Source organism: Branchiostoma floridae, chromosome 11 (assembly GCF_000003815.2).
Source record: "Branchiostoma floridae strain S238N-H82 chromosome 11, Bfl_VNyyK, whole genome shotgun sequence".
Classification (NCBI taxonomy): domain Eukaryota; kingdom Metazoa; phylum Chordata; class Leptocardii; order Amphioxiformes; family Branchiostomatidae; genus Branchiostoma; species Branchiostoma floridae.
The window spans coordinates 813,345-827,502 of record NC_049989.1 but is presented as its reverse complement, the minus strand read 5'-3'; the positions used below and the strand labels follow the sequence as shown (position 1 = coordinate 827,502).

At 40.3% G+C, this 14,158-nt stretch overlaps 1 protein-coding gene across 1 annotated transcript in view; it reads left to right on the top strand.

The window, feature by feature from the left end:
* The window catches only part of LOC118426103 (eIF-2-alpha kinase activator GCN1-like), a 65,808-nt gene that overhangs the window by 39,312 nt on the left and 12,338 nt on the right, over positions 1-14,158 (top strand). Inside the window, exons 40-51 of the mRNA XM_035835362.1 lie at positions 686-875; positions 1,319-1,389; positions 2,378-2,593; positions 3,436-3,600; positions 4,321-4,482; positions 4,930-5,022; positions 5,739-5,882; positions 6,430-6,699; positions 7,687-7,800; positions 11,997-12,227; positions 12,838-13,002; positions 13,285-13,457. Coding sequence (XP_035691255.1) covers positions 686-875; positions 1,319-1,389; positions 2,378-2,593; positions 3,436-3,600; positions 4,321-4,482; positions 4,930-5,022; positions 5,739-5,882; positions 6,430-6,699; positions 7,687-7,800; positions 11,997-12,227; positions 12,838-13,002; positions 13,285-13,457 — 1,994 coding nt within the window. The remainder of the gene's footprint in view (positions 1-685; positions 876-1,318; positions 1,390-2,377; positions 2,594-3,435; positions 3,601-4,320; positions 4,483-4,929; positions 5,023-5,738; positions 5,883-6,429; positions 6,700-7,686; positions 7,801-11,996; positions 12,228-12,837; positions 13,003-13,284; positions 13,458-14,158) is intronic.

Below are 14,158 nucleotides of genomic sequence, written 5' to 3'. Positions count from 1 at the left end.
TTTGTGTAAATTCATCTTAAACACAACACATTACAACATTTGGTGAAATCAACGACTTGACCTTTTACTTACAAGAAAGCGTTGATACTAGTTGGTTTGATTGATTTCAACCTGTATCTACATGTAAAAAGAGAGTCCAAAAATCCCGAGAGTTTTACACCAGTAAGTTCTGCTGCAGTATCATAGAAAGCCTTTTGCCCACCCCAACCAGCATGCCAATATCAACAAAATCCATCTACAATTGTATGACTTCAAAATTTATGCTGTCCACAAACAGACATGCCTAAAAACATAACAATGCTTGGCAAAGGTGATAGATATCAAACCTCACACCCTCGCCAGTTGGAAATAATTTGTCATTGCCACACTTGCTCTGATCAAGGAGGTTAAAAAAAGGCTTGCTCTGATTATATTCAACAAGTACATGTAAGGAAAGGTTACTGTCCGAAGTTGAGGTGTGCAATGTACAATGTACATGTATATGCAGGTCATACACTTCAAGAATTATCATTTGTTGCCACACGTGTATTCAGCCAGCTGAAGGGATTGGTCATCAGTGTGAAGAAGGTGACAGTGGTCGTTGATCCGTGTGTACTTTGGTGTTGGAAGAAAATTTAGCTTTGTACTATAATTACTACCAACACAGATGACCTTCCATGATAAACCCTGTGCGATATTCTCCCAGGCACTTGCAGATGAGTGTGAATATCTGAGAGACACTGCCCTGAGAGCAGGGCAAAGGATTGTGCAGATGTATGCAGAACGAGCCATTGCTCTCCTACTGCCCGAGCTGGAGGGGGGCTTATTTGACGACAACTGGAGGATCCGCTACAGCTCCGTTCAGCTGCTGGGAGATCTGTTGTACCACCTTTCAGGTAAGGAGTCAAGGGCACGCTTCATATGTGTACTTCAACAGTGGGAACTTTAGAACCCAAGGGTAGGAATTGGTAAATGACCTTTGCATTGGAACCCATGATGAAGCTATGAAAAACAATCACTTGAAACACATTTACCAATACTCTAAAAGTCTTAACCCCCAATGCAAATCTGGATTTGTCAGGTTTGTTTGTGTACAAAAAGGGAAGGCCTGTTCCTCGATATATATCGTCTCATAAAACCAACTCGTTCGCTTCGCATACATTGGTGTTTTCATTCGGTGGTTATAGCAAAGGACCAGGCGCTATGACACCATGTACACTGCAGGGCGGTTCATGAACCCTTAATTCATGACTTGTCTTAGTATCATCAAGGAGGTTAAAATAAGATAATCATACATGTAATTATAAAACAGAGTGCAGCATATTGTTTCTTTGTGCAGGTGTTAGTGGTAAGATGACCACAGAGACCGCCAGTGAAGATGACAGCTTTGGAACAGCCAGATCACAGGAGGTACATCATACGTACTACATGTATCCATGTTATCTACATTGTAGCCTCTCAATAGTATACATATAACTCCCTCCGGATTGATTTTGGACTTCCATTTTATTTCTTGACAAACCTTGATTATTTGAAAATTAATATTTGATAACCTAATAAATTGAAATTTGCAAGTATAGTACAATGTATATTATCAAAAGACAAATATGTACAATGTATATTGCAATTAGATGTCTCTGGGAACAAAGCCAATTTTGACAGAATTCTGAAGAATTCTCCAGAATTCTGGTGCAGGGCCTGCAATTGCAGTGAATTTTTTGTTTGGTTCCCCCATTGTCTACAGGGTGGGACCTAATCAATTATCAGAAAGTTGCTAATTGCTTTTTAAGTATCCATTGTTCTGAACATTAGTTCTGCTGAAGGAGTTCTCTATTCAGGGGACAGTTCTCTCAGCTCTCTACCAGGCGAATTATCGGCTTTTAGTTTTATTGAGGTCAATCAGGTGTACTTTATTTACTGTTACAGTTATGATTTGTTCTTAATGATAAGCAATTCCTGATGACTTGCATATTTATCACTTTTCTCAACCTGCTAGTAGGAATGAATGAATGAACTTTTATTGCTTGATAGTTGTACACGGTACAATGTATGGCATCAATGACATATCACTCAATACAATAATGATAGTCTATTCTATAAAGTCTATGACTACAGTAGTATGGGCATGAATAGTGTATTGAAAAAAAAATTTGACATGTACGCAAGTTAAGTGTTTTAGTTTGTTACTGAACAATACATGAGCAATATGAACAATACAATCTTCATGTCTACCTTGTCCCCCCAACGACCTGGAGGTCAAGGGACTAGGTAGGTAGGTGCACAAAAAATGTAGGTAGAACAATACATTGGATATCTCTCTTTTGTGACTGGTTACCAACGTGTACGTACATATAAAGTGGGGACACGTATATTGATGACCAACATTGTGCCTTGGCAGGCCATCCTGCGCACCCTGGGTGTGGAGAGGAGGAACCGTGTTCTTGCTGGCCTGTACATGGGGCGTTCAGACGTGTCCCTCATGGTGAGGCAGGCATCCCTCCATATCTGGAAGATCATTGTGCAGAACACCCCACGCACGCTGAAGGACATCTTGGACACCCTGTTTGAACTGCTCCTGGGCTGCCTGGCTTCAACAAGCTATGACAAAAGACAGGCAAGTGTTGTTTATGTGGAGTGTTGTGGATACTGTGTAAAGGGTGAAGGTGCAGTGATTCTTACTTGGTACACAGATTTTAATATGTTAAGCACTTCAACAAACATTCAAGGCCCTGTTACACATTTAAGGCCATCCCTCAGCTTTGCTCCTTACCACTCTCCAGCCAAATGACCACATTTCGATTGAATTTTTCATCTTGATTATCTTGAAATAATTTGTTGGTTGCCTCAGAATCTGTCACACAAACAAGACAATTTGAGCAGAATTTATTGCCTATTATATCATCATCCAAAATCAATCAGGCTCCAAAGCATAGGCACCTTTTTGATTTTCAAAAGTTTAAACAAGTACTGTACTTTAATGGAGAAAATGCGTGTATGTTGGCATTGTGAGTACCCCGGAACACATGACATTTCTGATTGCATGTAAGAAGATTTTAACTTCCCTGAGTTTGATTTGTCATAATTAAAGACTAGGAGGCAACCTTGCCAATCAACTCCCAACCACTCATGACCTTTCACAGGTGGACCAACTCCCAACCATGATCTGGAGAAGGTCGACTATGTGTAACTGGCTGTAGTTTGGGTATGAATGATGACCTACAATACATTGTATAAGATACATTGTCTATTCCTGCAACTAGACATGTACAAAGAAGCGAGAAGATGTTGATTATTCTATTAGCTTAGTATAGCACCTTTGTATAGTTAACTCGTGTAGTGTATTGTTTCCACAGTCCCTGTATATGTTTATCATGTCATACAATTAACAACCTGTACCTAGTCCATTGAGGCATGTTTGTACACATATAAACCAGACCTGTGTGTGTTGCTGCCCAGGTTGCAGCGAGGACTTTAGGAGACCTGGTTCGTAAGCTGGGGGAGCGAGTACTGCAGGATGTGGTACCCATTCTGGAGCGGGGGCTACAGTCAGACAAGAGTGACCAGAGACAAGGAGTTTGTATTGGGCTGAGTGAGATCATCAAGTCCACCAGTAAAGACATGGTACACTTTTAAATACTAAGTCTTCTCATCAGCCACATGTATTCCAATATCAGGGTGTGCCGGAGTGTTGCACTTCCACCGATTTTTCAAGTTTCACATATTTCATATCCAGTCAAGAAATCATACTACCAGACAGTTATACCATGCATGTTGCTTTGAATTTTTGGAAAGCGATGAGTGGTTCAACTGGCATGCTCATGTCAGATTTTGGCAGTATTCAGACACTACTACTCAAATACATGACAAGAACAATAGCTTTAACCTTCAACGATTTATTTATTAACTCATGAAGTTTGAATCTCTGGGTACTTCAAATTTAATTGAAATCAATAAAGTGATACATTTATGCCATTTATGACATTATTTTCATTTATTTACAGCAGTTGCTGTAATTATTTTCTGTCATCCAGACTTTTGGATGTTTCAGAACATTGAGTTCATATGCACCAATTCATATGCACCAATTCATATGCTGTTGTATTCCTTTTACTTTTGTATAGTAGCTGTAACGTTACTGGTGCATGGACACGACGCATTTAGTCGGGCCAAAAACTTTCATGTTGGTTTTATGTTCATGGTTTTCGCAATGGCCTCTTCACCACGAATTCAAAACCACTGCAAACATTTCCCTTCTGTCTTCTGCTCGCGCCCACTATGGCACTCCCTTCTTGCTATGTGTACATTGTCACATTATAATGAAATTGACCTTTGTTCCTGCAGGTGATTGTGTTTGTGGACAGCCTGGTTCCCACCATCAGGAAGGGTCTGTGTGACCCCCTCCCAGAGGTCAGAGAGGCTGCATCAAAGACATTTGACAGTCTGCACTCCACAGTAGGAGCCAGGACTTTGGACGACATTCTACCTTTCCTCCTGAAGCAGCTGGTAAGATTTTTATCCGCTTGACAAAGTAGAACTCACACATACAGTATTTGTATTGTAAATTTTGTATTAACACTTGTTTAGGTAGACTTCATGTGTCATCTCTGTATAAGTGGCATTCTAAGAAAACGAGGGAAAAAGTTTCCAAAAGCAGACACTTCCAGTTGCAAGCAGGTGCACATTTTTTTAATGTAAAAAGGGTTCTGGCTCAAAAAAATTGGTTGAAAGCAAACTAGCATTTTCAGATGTTCTGCTCCTAGGGGGACATCATGCTTCTAGGTTAGCTGAAGTTGATGAACACTGTTTGATGACACATTGCCATTTGTAAGCCTACGGACTTACCTGTGTATTTGTCAGCACCGTAGAATTCCAATAACTAGCCAAGTATAAAATGTTAACCAGATCTGGATTGTATGAAGATGAATGACAATTTTCTGATATCTTTCACAGGATGATCCTGACACTTCTGAGTTTGCCCTGGATGGTCTGAAACAGGTGATGGCTGTGAAGAGCAGGGTAGTCCTTCCTTACCTGGTGCCACAGGTACGTACTGAAAGGTGCATTTTGTGCTGTGTACAGGGCAGCCATCTAACTTAGGGCTGTCCATAGGAAAGCATGTTAGAATACTTGTTAACCTGCATTTCAATATTCTTCTTCACCAGGTCACTAAATAGCCATTCAAAGAAAACATGCAAGGTGTTTGGGCTATGTCACAAAGCGGCAAGGATGCTTAACGTATGACTTTCGAGAACATTTCATGTCAAGTAATTACATCACAATACAATAGGTTAAGTTCGGATCCCACCAATAGTTTTCATTTTGTACTGATAAAGGCGACAGATGCTTGTCGGAATGTTAACTGAAGAATTGAAGGTTTTGTAAGGAAGAAGACTTTGTTCAATTATTGATCTACCAACCTGATGAAACTATTTACGGAAGGTATTTATCTGCTCAACCTGAAAGAAATCTCACCTTTGACCCCCAGTTTCCTGCTGTTTCTATCTGCAGGACCCAAAAACTCAAATATGGTCTCATGCCTTAGACCCTACCTGTTCCTTCTAACTCAAAAAGTCTCCAGATTGGGCAAACATTTTTAAGGAAAAAGGGATTGTCAAGATTTTAAGTGGAACTATAAGCCTACAAATTTATTCCCATTTTTAATCCTCTATTGCACAACTCTTTTGCCTTATTTACAATGTACCATCATGGTACATACATTGTACATTTGTATGTAATATCTAACACACATTTTTTTCCAGCTAACATCCTCCCCAGTCAACACCAAGGCACTGGCCTTCCTGTCATCTGTGGCTGGAGAATCTCTCACCAAGCACCTCAGCCGGATCCTCCCTGCCCTGCTCAGTGCACTCAGTCAGAAGAGAGGAACTGATGAAGAAAAGGAGGTTAGCAAAGTATCATACATTTCTTGTAAATTAGCAAAGACTAGTGGTGTCTGTGTCTTCTACAATGTATATTGTGCATCATGACATGATGTCACTGTTGGATAAGGAGAAACAAAGTTAAACTTACAAGCTTACTTTTCCAATTCTCCTTATCCTATATTCTACCAACCTGATGAAATTATTTTCTGATGCAACTATTATCCACATGCAATGAACAGTTGTTCAGGTTAAAAGTGAACAACAGACACAGTGTGAGGCTGTCACTGGTTCTTAAACAAGGTATTGTCTAAGTGAGGCTAGAACACATGGACTAAAAATCTGACCTTGAAGTAACTTGCATACATGTATATACTGGAGTATGATATTATTTGATTATTAATACATGTAACCCCCCTATTGCCTTTCTCTGAGTCAGATATCAGAGTCATAAAGATTGATGTTACAAGTTGTACACTACATGTATATGCCCAATATAGGTGATGTAGGTGATTCACAGAGGAATGATCCATTCACCTCATGTACACGTGCAATCCCTTCTGTTTTACAGGAGCTGGAACACTGCCAGACACTTGTCCTGTCTGTAGACTATGACCTGGGGGTAGGAGTGGTGATTGAGGAACTTCTGAGTGCCACCAAGAGTAGAGAGCCGTGCATGCGGCTGGCTGCAGTCACCATCCTCAACTTTTACTGCAGTCAGATCAAGGCAGATTACACTGAGTATGTGCCCCAGCTGCTGAGGGGGCTGATCGAGCTCTTCAATGATGAGGACCAGGATGTTTTAGTTCAGAGCTGGGAGGCCCTTAATGCTGTTGTGAAGGTTAGTTTGTTTATAATCAGGGCGATACAGGTTGCCTTCAATCAGCATTTTTCAATATTAGCCTGGGGGGATCCCAAGACATAAGCAATTATTGAAATCAATAATACAAACAAATGTACAGTAACAAAAACAGTTTTGACAATTGGTTAATACTGTGTGCTGTCATGAAAAAAATCATTGAAGTATTAGTACCCAGTGATGCTCACAGTATTTGTAAACTGAGAATGCTACATTGTATCTGCCCAAGGAGGTTATACAATATATCTTGCTTACACATTGAGGCAAAGTTCCTGCTACTTGGAGCATGATTTGGTAGTTTGAGAAAGATTTGTAAGATCAACTTACCAAGTGAACCCTGTTGTATTGAAGACTATTGATATTGAAGGGTGAAAGTGCTTTGAAAGGAAGAACTTACTAGTTCTCAAGAGTTAGAATGTAAAGACAGTCAAGTTATTGTGTGCATGTCAAACAGTGTCATTCCTTGTTCCATACAACCTTCAGACATTAGTGGGACTAGGGCTGGGTATCGGTACAGCGTACCGGTACAAAACCGTTTTTTCTTAATGGACCGGTCCAGAAAAACCGGACCTGAAAAAATTAGGTGGACCGGATGTTGGACTGATTAGAAAATTAAAAGATTATTTTATCAGGCATTCACACATTTTGGGGCTTGCAGGTGGAAGAAAATAACGAGTGAAGTAGTAAGAGTAGAGTTTATAGTAATTTCTACCAAGTTTTACAGCCAATCGTACAGGTGCAGTTAGCGTTGTAGGGCTTTAAAACGCCAGTGTAAGTCTTAAAAATACTCCACCAAACAGATTTCTTTGTAGTGAAATGAACCATTGGTATGTGTCATACTGAATCAGGTCCAGGTTCAGGTCCGGACCTGGACCTGTTTCTATGGACCTGAACCGGACCTGGACCTGAATTTTTTGTACCGGTACCCACCCCTAAGTGGGACTAATCTATGTTTTCCCACTGTTGTAGAGACTGGATGCCGCAGCCCTTCAGCAGCACCTCCCCACGGTGAGACAAGCTGTCCGCTACTCTGTACAGGACTGCAAAGAACAGGAGCTGCCTGGATTCTGTCTGCCCAAAAAGGTCAGTTTAGACCAACTATTCTGACCAGTACCAGTACCACCAGAGTACTTCATCATAGCATGTCACTGCCTGGAGATTTGACTTGTATTGTAAAGTACAATGTACCTTGTGTGTAGATTTATAGGAATACTTGTGATGCTTGCGGGTCCTGGAGACATCCCATTAGCACAAGGATTGAATTGAAACCATATTGGAATCCCTCAGATCTGCCCCAGCCTGCAGAGAGAGATGGTTCACCTGGCTGAAGTCACTCACTTACTGGCTCTATGTCTGGTTTATGGTCTGTTGTTCGTGTTAGGGCGGGGTTAGACATGCTTGCATGCACATGACATGTAGATGATTGTACATTTATGTGCAGGACCAATTTAGGCCAGTGACATGACCACACTTTGAGGTGTACATGTAACTTGTAAAAGTGTTACTATATATTATTAACAAGACAATAATTGTGTTATGTTGTAAAATGTTGTAATGAATATTACACCAGTTTTATGGAACGTTATGGGGCCATGGCATTTGGATCAACTTTACGTGACGTTCTACTAACATCAAATTTGGTCTAATGACTTCATTCATCACTATGGCGCTACTGCAGCTACTAACACATTTTAGTATGGTTGACCACTTTAATAATTTCTTGGGAAGTTTTTGAATATGTGTGCTTATACCAAGGAGCTTTTATCAGGAGGAGAGAGTATGAAGTTACCCGCCCGCTGTGCGGCTTTGTTTGGCCCGTTAAATCCCGCAGCGCCGGCTTTGTTTACTGCCCTGCGCGGCGCCCGTCTGATCTGATGTTCGTAGCGCCGGTTGGCACGGTTTCTATGCTAATGAGCCACGCCATTACGTCATAGCCCTCGAGCCAGCCCGAAGCCCGATCGGCAAGAGGCGAAGTGGGTCAGGTTTCCGACGATTCCCTTATTTGGAAAACTCGGCAGGCATGTGACTACGTCATCTTGCGGTAGAGCGCACAATGGCGGACAGTTTGATATGTTTCTCTTCGCCGTACAACAAACATGGGCCAGTTTAGGCCTATTTTCGCGGATCGAGGTCTGTTTTCTTGCGATAGAATTATGAATTTTCACATGTATTTTCAGATGGCTACTAAAAAAATATGACGTTTTTCTTCATTTAGCTGATATTTTTTCGTAACTGTTGATGATGTGCTCGGTAAAATGGCGTGTTCACTGTTGGTCGAACCTTGCTCATTTTTGTCGAACCACCCGTGTTTTTAGAGGATACATCGGGCCTGGAATAAGGTGAAGGTAAGGCGGGAGAGCATAGTTTTCATGGTTTTCGTTACGATCGGGTTTTCGTATATAATGTCTTGAGTTCTCCAGGCATAATTTTGAACTTTGTATTTGTATCGATTTATGAAATATATCTGTTGCATACTTAAAAAAAACTTGGTTCCTGTGATCATTGAGTCAGGTTTTTCACAGTCATCATTAATTGTAGGAATATTACCAGTTTTTTTCGTAGACTTTGCCTCAGACAATTTTGCCTTTAGGCTTAGCCCGTACCCGAGCGGCGGCGCTGTCCGGTCGCCGTATGGCTTTGAAATTTCACCCTCAGTCAGAGAGAATATTGCCGCCGCTGTATGTATTCCGAAGTTACTCTTCTGTTCAACATCGTCGACAAAATCGCAAAAATCAGATCGCTACACACAATGTTTGTATCCCCAGGCCGCCCCACCATGAATGACCACAAAACAAAGGGAAAACAAAAGCTTGCGTGGGTGAAATGTATGTAGATGCGGGTTTTTGACACGTGGGTGTTAATCAAATTTTGTCGCCCGCTACGAACATAGCTGAATGGAAAAAAATTCTTGCTCTCTCCTCCTGATAAAAGCTCCTTGCTTATACTGTACATGTGCATGTATGTGGAGCACTACAAGGAGAAGACTCGTTGACAAGTGACCATTAATAGGTCACCCTAGGAGTGATTCTTCACTGCTTACTTCATATTTACATCTACATGCTGGAACAGTCATTTTTGTTTTGATTGATTGTATTTATTTTGCACAATCTTTAAAAAAAGATAACATAAAACAAATTAACGGATGAAAGTACATGCAGGGGGTAGAAAAAAGACTCGTGGCTTAGTCTTCCTCCAAAGTAACAAATAATGATACAATTTAACAACTCATTAGCTGAATAAAGATTGGATAGATGTGTAAAAGTTATACATTAGACAATAATGTAACCAAAAGAATTACATCAATTAACAAAATGGAAGGAAATCATAATAGTTCAATAATTGATAACTAAGGCAATATCATAACGGCGAAATGAATGAAATGATGTAATAAGAATATAACATTGTAAGAAATGTAACAACTAAAAATGTTGAAATAGAGGAACAATGAATAGGAGATTAGTTAAATGTTTGATTATCTAATAATGACTTTTTAAACAGGTTTTTGAAGATGGGTAATGAATGACAAAGATGTAAGGTTTCATTTGAACTATTCAAAATTTGCGGACACCTGAACAGCATGGAAAACTTTCTTTGTAACGTAAGGTTACCAGTTTACAGTCGAATTATGGAAAATGATTATTGTTCTGAAATGCCTTGGCAGAATTAAATATTTAACCCATTTAAAGACACAGTAGTTTGTCTGTTAAAAAATTGCATTGTAATTTATTTCGTCCCTCCATCTTTGGCCGTGCACCAGCATGTAATAATGGAGAAGTTGGCAGTGAAGAATTGTTCTAGGGTGACCAATTAACGGTCACTTGAGTCTTTCTCCTTGTAGTGCTCTACCTATAAGCACACATATTCAAACACTTGTTGCAAAATATTACGAAAGTGGTAAACAAACAAACCACGGTAAAATTTTTGTGACTACCCCACCATCGCCTGCAGTAGCGCCGTAGTGATGAATGAGGTTGGACCGCCGATTTTGCCTCTGTAGAACGTCACGTTAAGTCGACCCAGGCACCCTGGGCCCGTGATCTTCCATGAAAATTGTGCAATATTTGTTGCAAGGGTTTTAAATGTGAATAAAACATGTATAGTTTTATCATTATTGACTAATTTTTGCATGGTGCACCTTGAAATGCAGTCATGTGGCTAACTGACCGTTAATTGGTCCTGCACGTAAACTGGTAACCTTACGTTATCTGTTTTAAATTGTTACACTGTCTAGTATTGTAATGATGGTGGTCTGAATTGTGATGGAAAAGGTTCTGGAATTGCTTTGGTATACAAGAACTATCAATTGTTTTGTGAACGAAAAGGCAACTTTGTAGTTTGTTTATATCATATATAGTTATTACTTTTAGATTACGAAACAAAGATGCAGAAGGGAATGTGTACGACACATTTGAGACTATTCGGACGAAGCGTTTCTGCAGGAGAAGTAGAGGTTTAAGTGATGTGGAGTATGTACTAGCCCATACCATGTTACAATATGCAAGATAGGGATAAAGATGAAAGGAAGTGCCAAAGATGAAAGGAAGAAATAATATGCAACACACAATTTTAGCCAACGAACTACTGAGATCTGAAAACGAGTAGTCAGAACCAAATATTAAGAGTATTTTGTTCTGGCTAGTCATTTTAGAGATTATGTCATTTTCCATAATTTGACCGTTAAGTAGTAGCCTTTTGATGTTTCATCATATTATCATCATCGGCATGTTGATATGATGTTACATGTACATGTATGCTGTAACTGGCACCATTAACTCATAGTCATCACTTTGGGCTTCCATGATGGTGCTGTAAAGAAATAACTTTGGGGAGAAAGGAAAGGATTCCAAGGACCTGAGTATCCATGTTTGTCATGTTACAGGGCATTACTCCCATCCTGCCAGTGTTCAGGGAGGGGATACTGAACGGTTCACCTGAGTATCCATGTTTGATATGTTACAGGGCACTACTCCCATCCTGCCAGTGTTCAGGGAGGGGATACTGAACGGTTCACCTGAGTATCCATGTTTGTCATGTTACAGGGCACTACTCCCATCCTGCCAGTGTTCAGGGAGGGGATACTGAACGGTTCACCTGAGTATCCATGTTTGATATGTTACAGGGCATTACTCCCATCCTGCCAGTGTTCAGGGAGGGGATACTGAACGGTTCACCTGAGTATCCATGTTTGATATGTTACAGGGCATTACTCCCATCCTGCCAGTGTTCAGGGAGGGGATACTGAATGGTTCACCTGAGTATCCATGTTTGATATGTTACAGGGCATTACTCCCATCCTGCCAGTGTTCAGGGAGGGGATACTGAACGGTTCACCAGAGCTGAAGGAGCAGGCGGCACTTGGACTAGGAGAAATCATCAAAAGAACCAGTGCTGAAGCCTTGAAACCCTCCGTGGTCAACATCACAGGACCCCTGATCCGTATCCTCGGGGACAGATTTAGTTGGAATGTCAAAGCAGCAGTACTGGACACACTGGGGCTTCTGCTGGGGAAGGTAAGACCTGATGTATGGTACGTGTATGGACAGCAAAGAGACAATATATAATTAATAATAATGTTGTGACCTACTAGACCATGACACCAATTTGAAAGTACATTTTCCGTCAGACTCTATATTCAACATATGACCTTGTGGTGTTATACAATTGACATGTTTGCCCCAGGGCAATAGACATAATTCTTTTTTATTAAACAGCTTTTAGACATCATTGGATGTACATTGTACATGTATGCACGAGTTCATATCACATGATCACGATCAGTTGAAGATAGTGTATGTGTGTGCTGTGTACTTGATAGCATAACTAAATGAGAAATCATCATCTTGATAAGAAAATCCACTAGTGGCATGTCACTAATCTTCCTTGACTTATAATATACTTTGTCTGACCCTTGCCTCTTCCCTCATGACCTCAATGAAAAGCGGCCTGCAGGCCAATTTGAGCTTTCATGAATAAACAAAGTTTCAAACAAAGAAACAAACAAACTTCTTGACAGACAATTCTTACAACTGTTCAACAACAATAACATAATATATACTTGAGTACTGTTGTGTGGACACTTTTCTGTTGATGATTTGATAAATTATTAATGCTTTCCCCAAGGTTGGCATGATGCTGAAGCCTTTCCTGCCCCAGCTTCAAACCACCTTCTTGAAGGCGCTGAATGACAACAACAGGGCTGTCCGGCTGAAGGCAGCCCATGCGCTGGAGAAGCTTGTGGTCATCCACACCAGGGTGGACCCACTCTTCACAGAGCTGCACACACAGGTTACATCCTTATTACTGTTAATATGTACACTCATTTACATTTAGGACTGCCTTGTAAAAATTTGCATAAATCAGTCACTGAGTCGCTGTACATTGTATGTTGTGTAAATACTTGACATGTTGTGACTGCATCTGGAACTGTAAGCAGTAACACCTAGTGTTACAGTACAATGTGAACTACATGTACATGAAGTCAGACTTGCCCTGAGGAATGTGACAGATGGTCACCAAAACATCAAGTGAACAAAGCAATGGTTGTGTTACAAGAGTCTCTTTCTTCAGGTGAAAAATGCTGACGACAACTCGATCCGTGAGACCAGCCTGCAGGCCCTGCGGGGCGTGGTGACAGGTGCAGGCAGGAAGGCTGGAGATGCCATCAGGAAACAGCTGACGGCTACACTGCTGGGCATGCTGGGATTCCCAGAGGTAAAGCCTGCTACTCTGGGCCTTTTGAGGTAGCTTATGGGGATTTCAGTACAATGTAGTAACAACATTCCTGCAATGTAAGACCACAAGGTGACTGATATCAATGCGGATAAAATTATTATATATATAGTAGGGTGCCTTTGAGAAGCCTGAAAACGAATATGTTGATGAAGTCAAGGGTACAATCTACAAAGATCTACTTTAAGTGATCGTTGCCTGGTTCTGTCCAGTCTTATCCTCCTTCTAGCTAAGATATTTGTTTTCAAAAACTGTAAATATTCTTTGAATTTGTCAGCTTTTATATCTTTTGTTTCCTACTTTTATAAATTAGAAGAAAATATAATTGCAATTAGACAAGGCAAACTACATAAAACAGGGGAAAGTGGGGAAAATTAAATAACTTACTTTGTATTTTCTGTTAAATAGCACCATATCTAAAAATTGAAGTATAGTTACTGTAACTGTTGTTTAATGAATATGGGCAATGGGGTTTATGGTTAACAACTGTTTCTTGTTTTTGCTTTGTTTTAGTGGTTTTACATTGTGTCTATAGTTGGGTATCTGTAGCTGCCATGCTATCCTTTTGTTTTTTAAAAATTATTAAGGAATGATTGAAAAAATAAAAGAAACTCATGACCCAGGGAGCCAAAGTAAGTCTTATTGTTGTTGCTAATTTCCAAAAATCTCCCAAAAGGGAAAATTTTTCAAAATACTAAAACACTCATAAAGT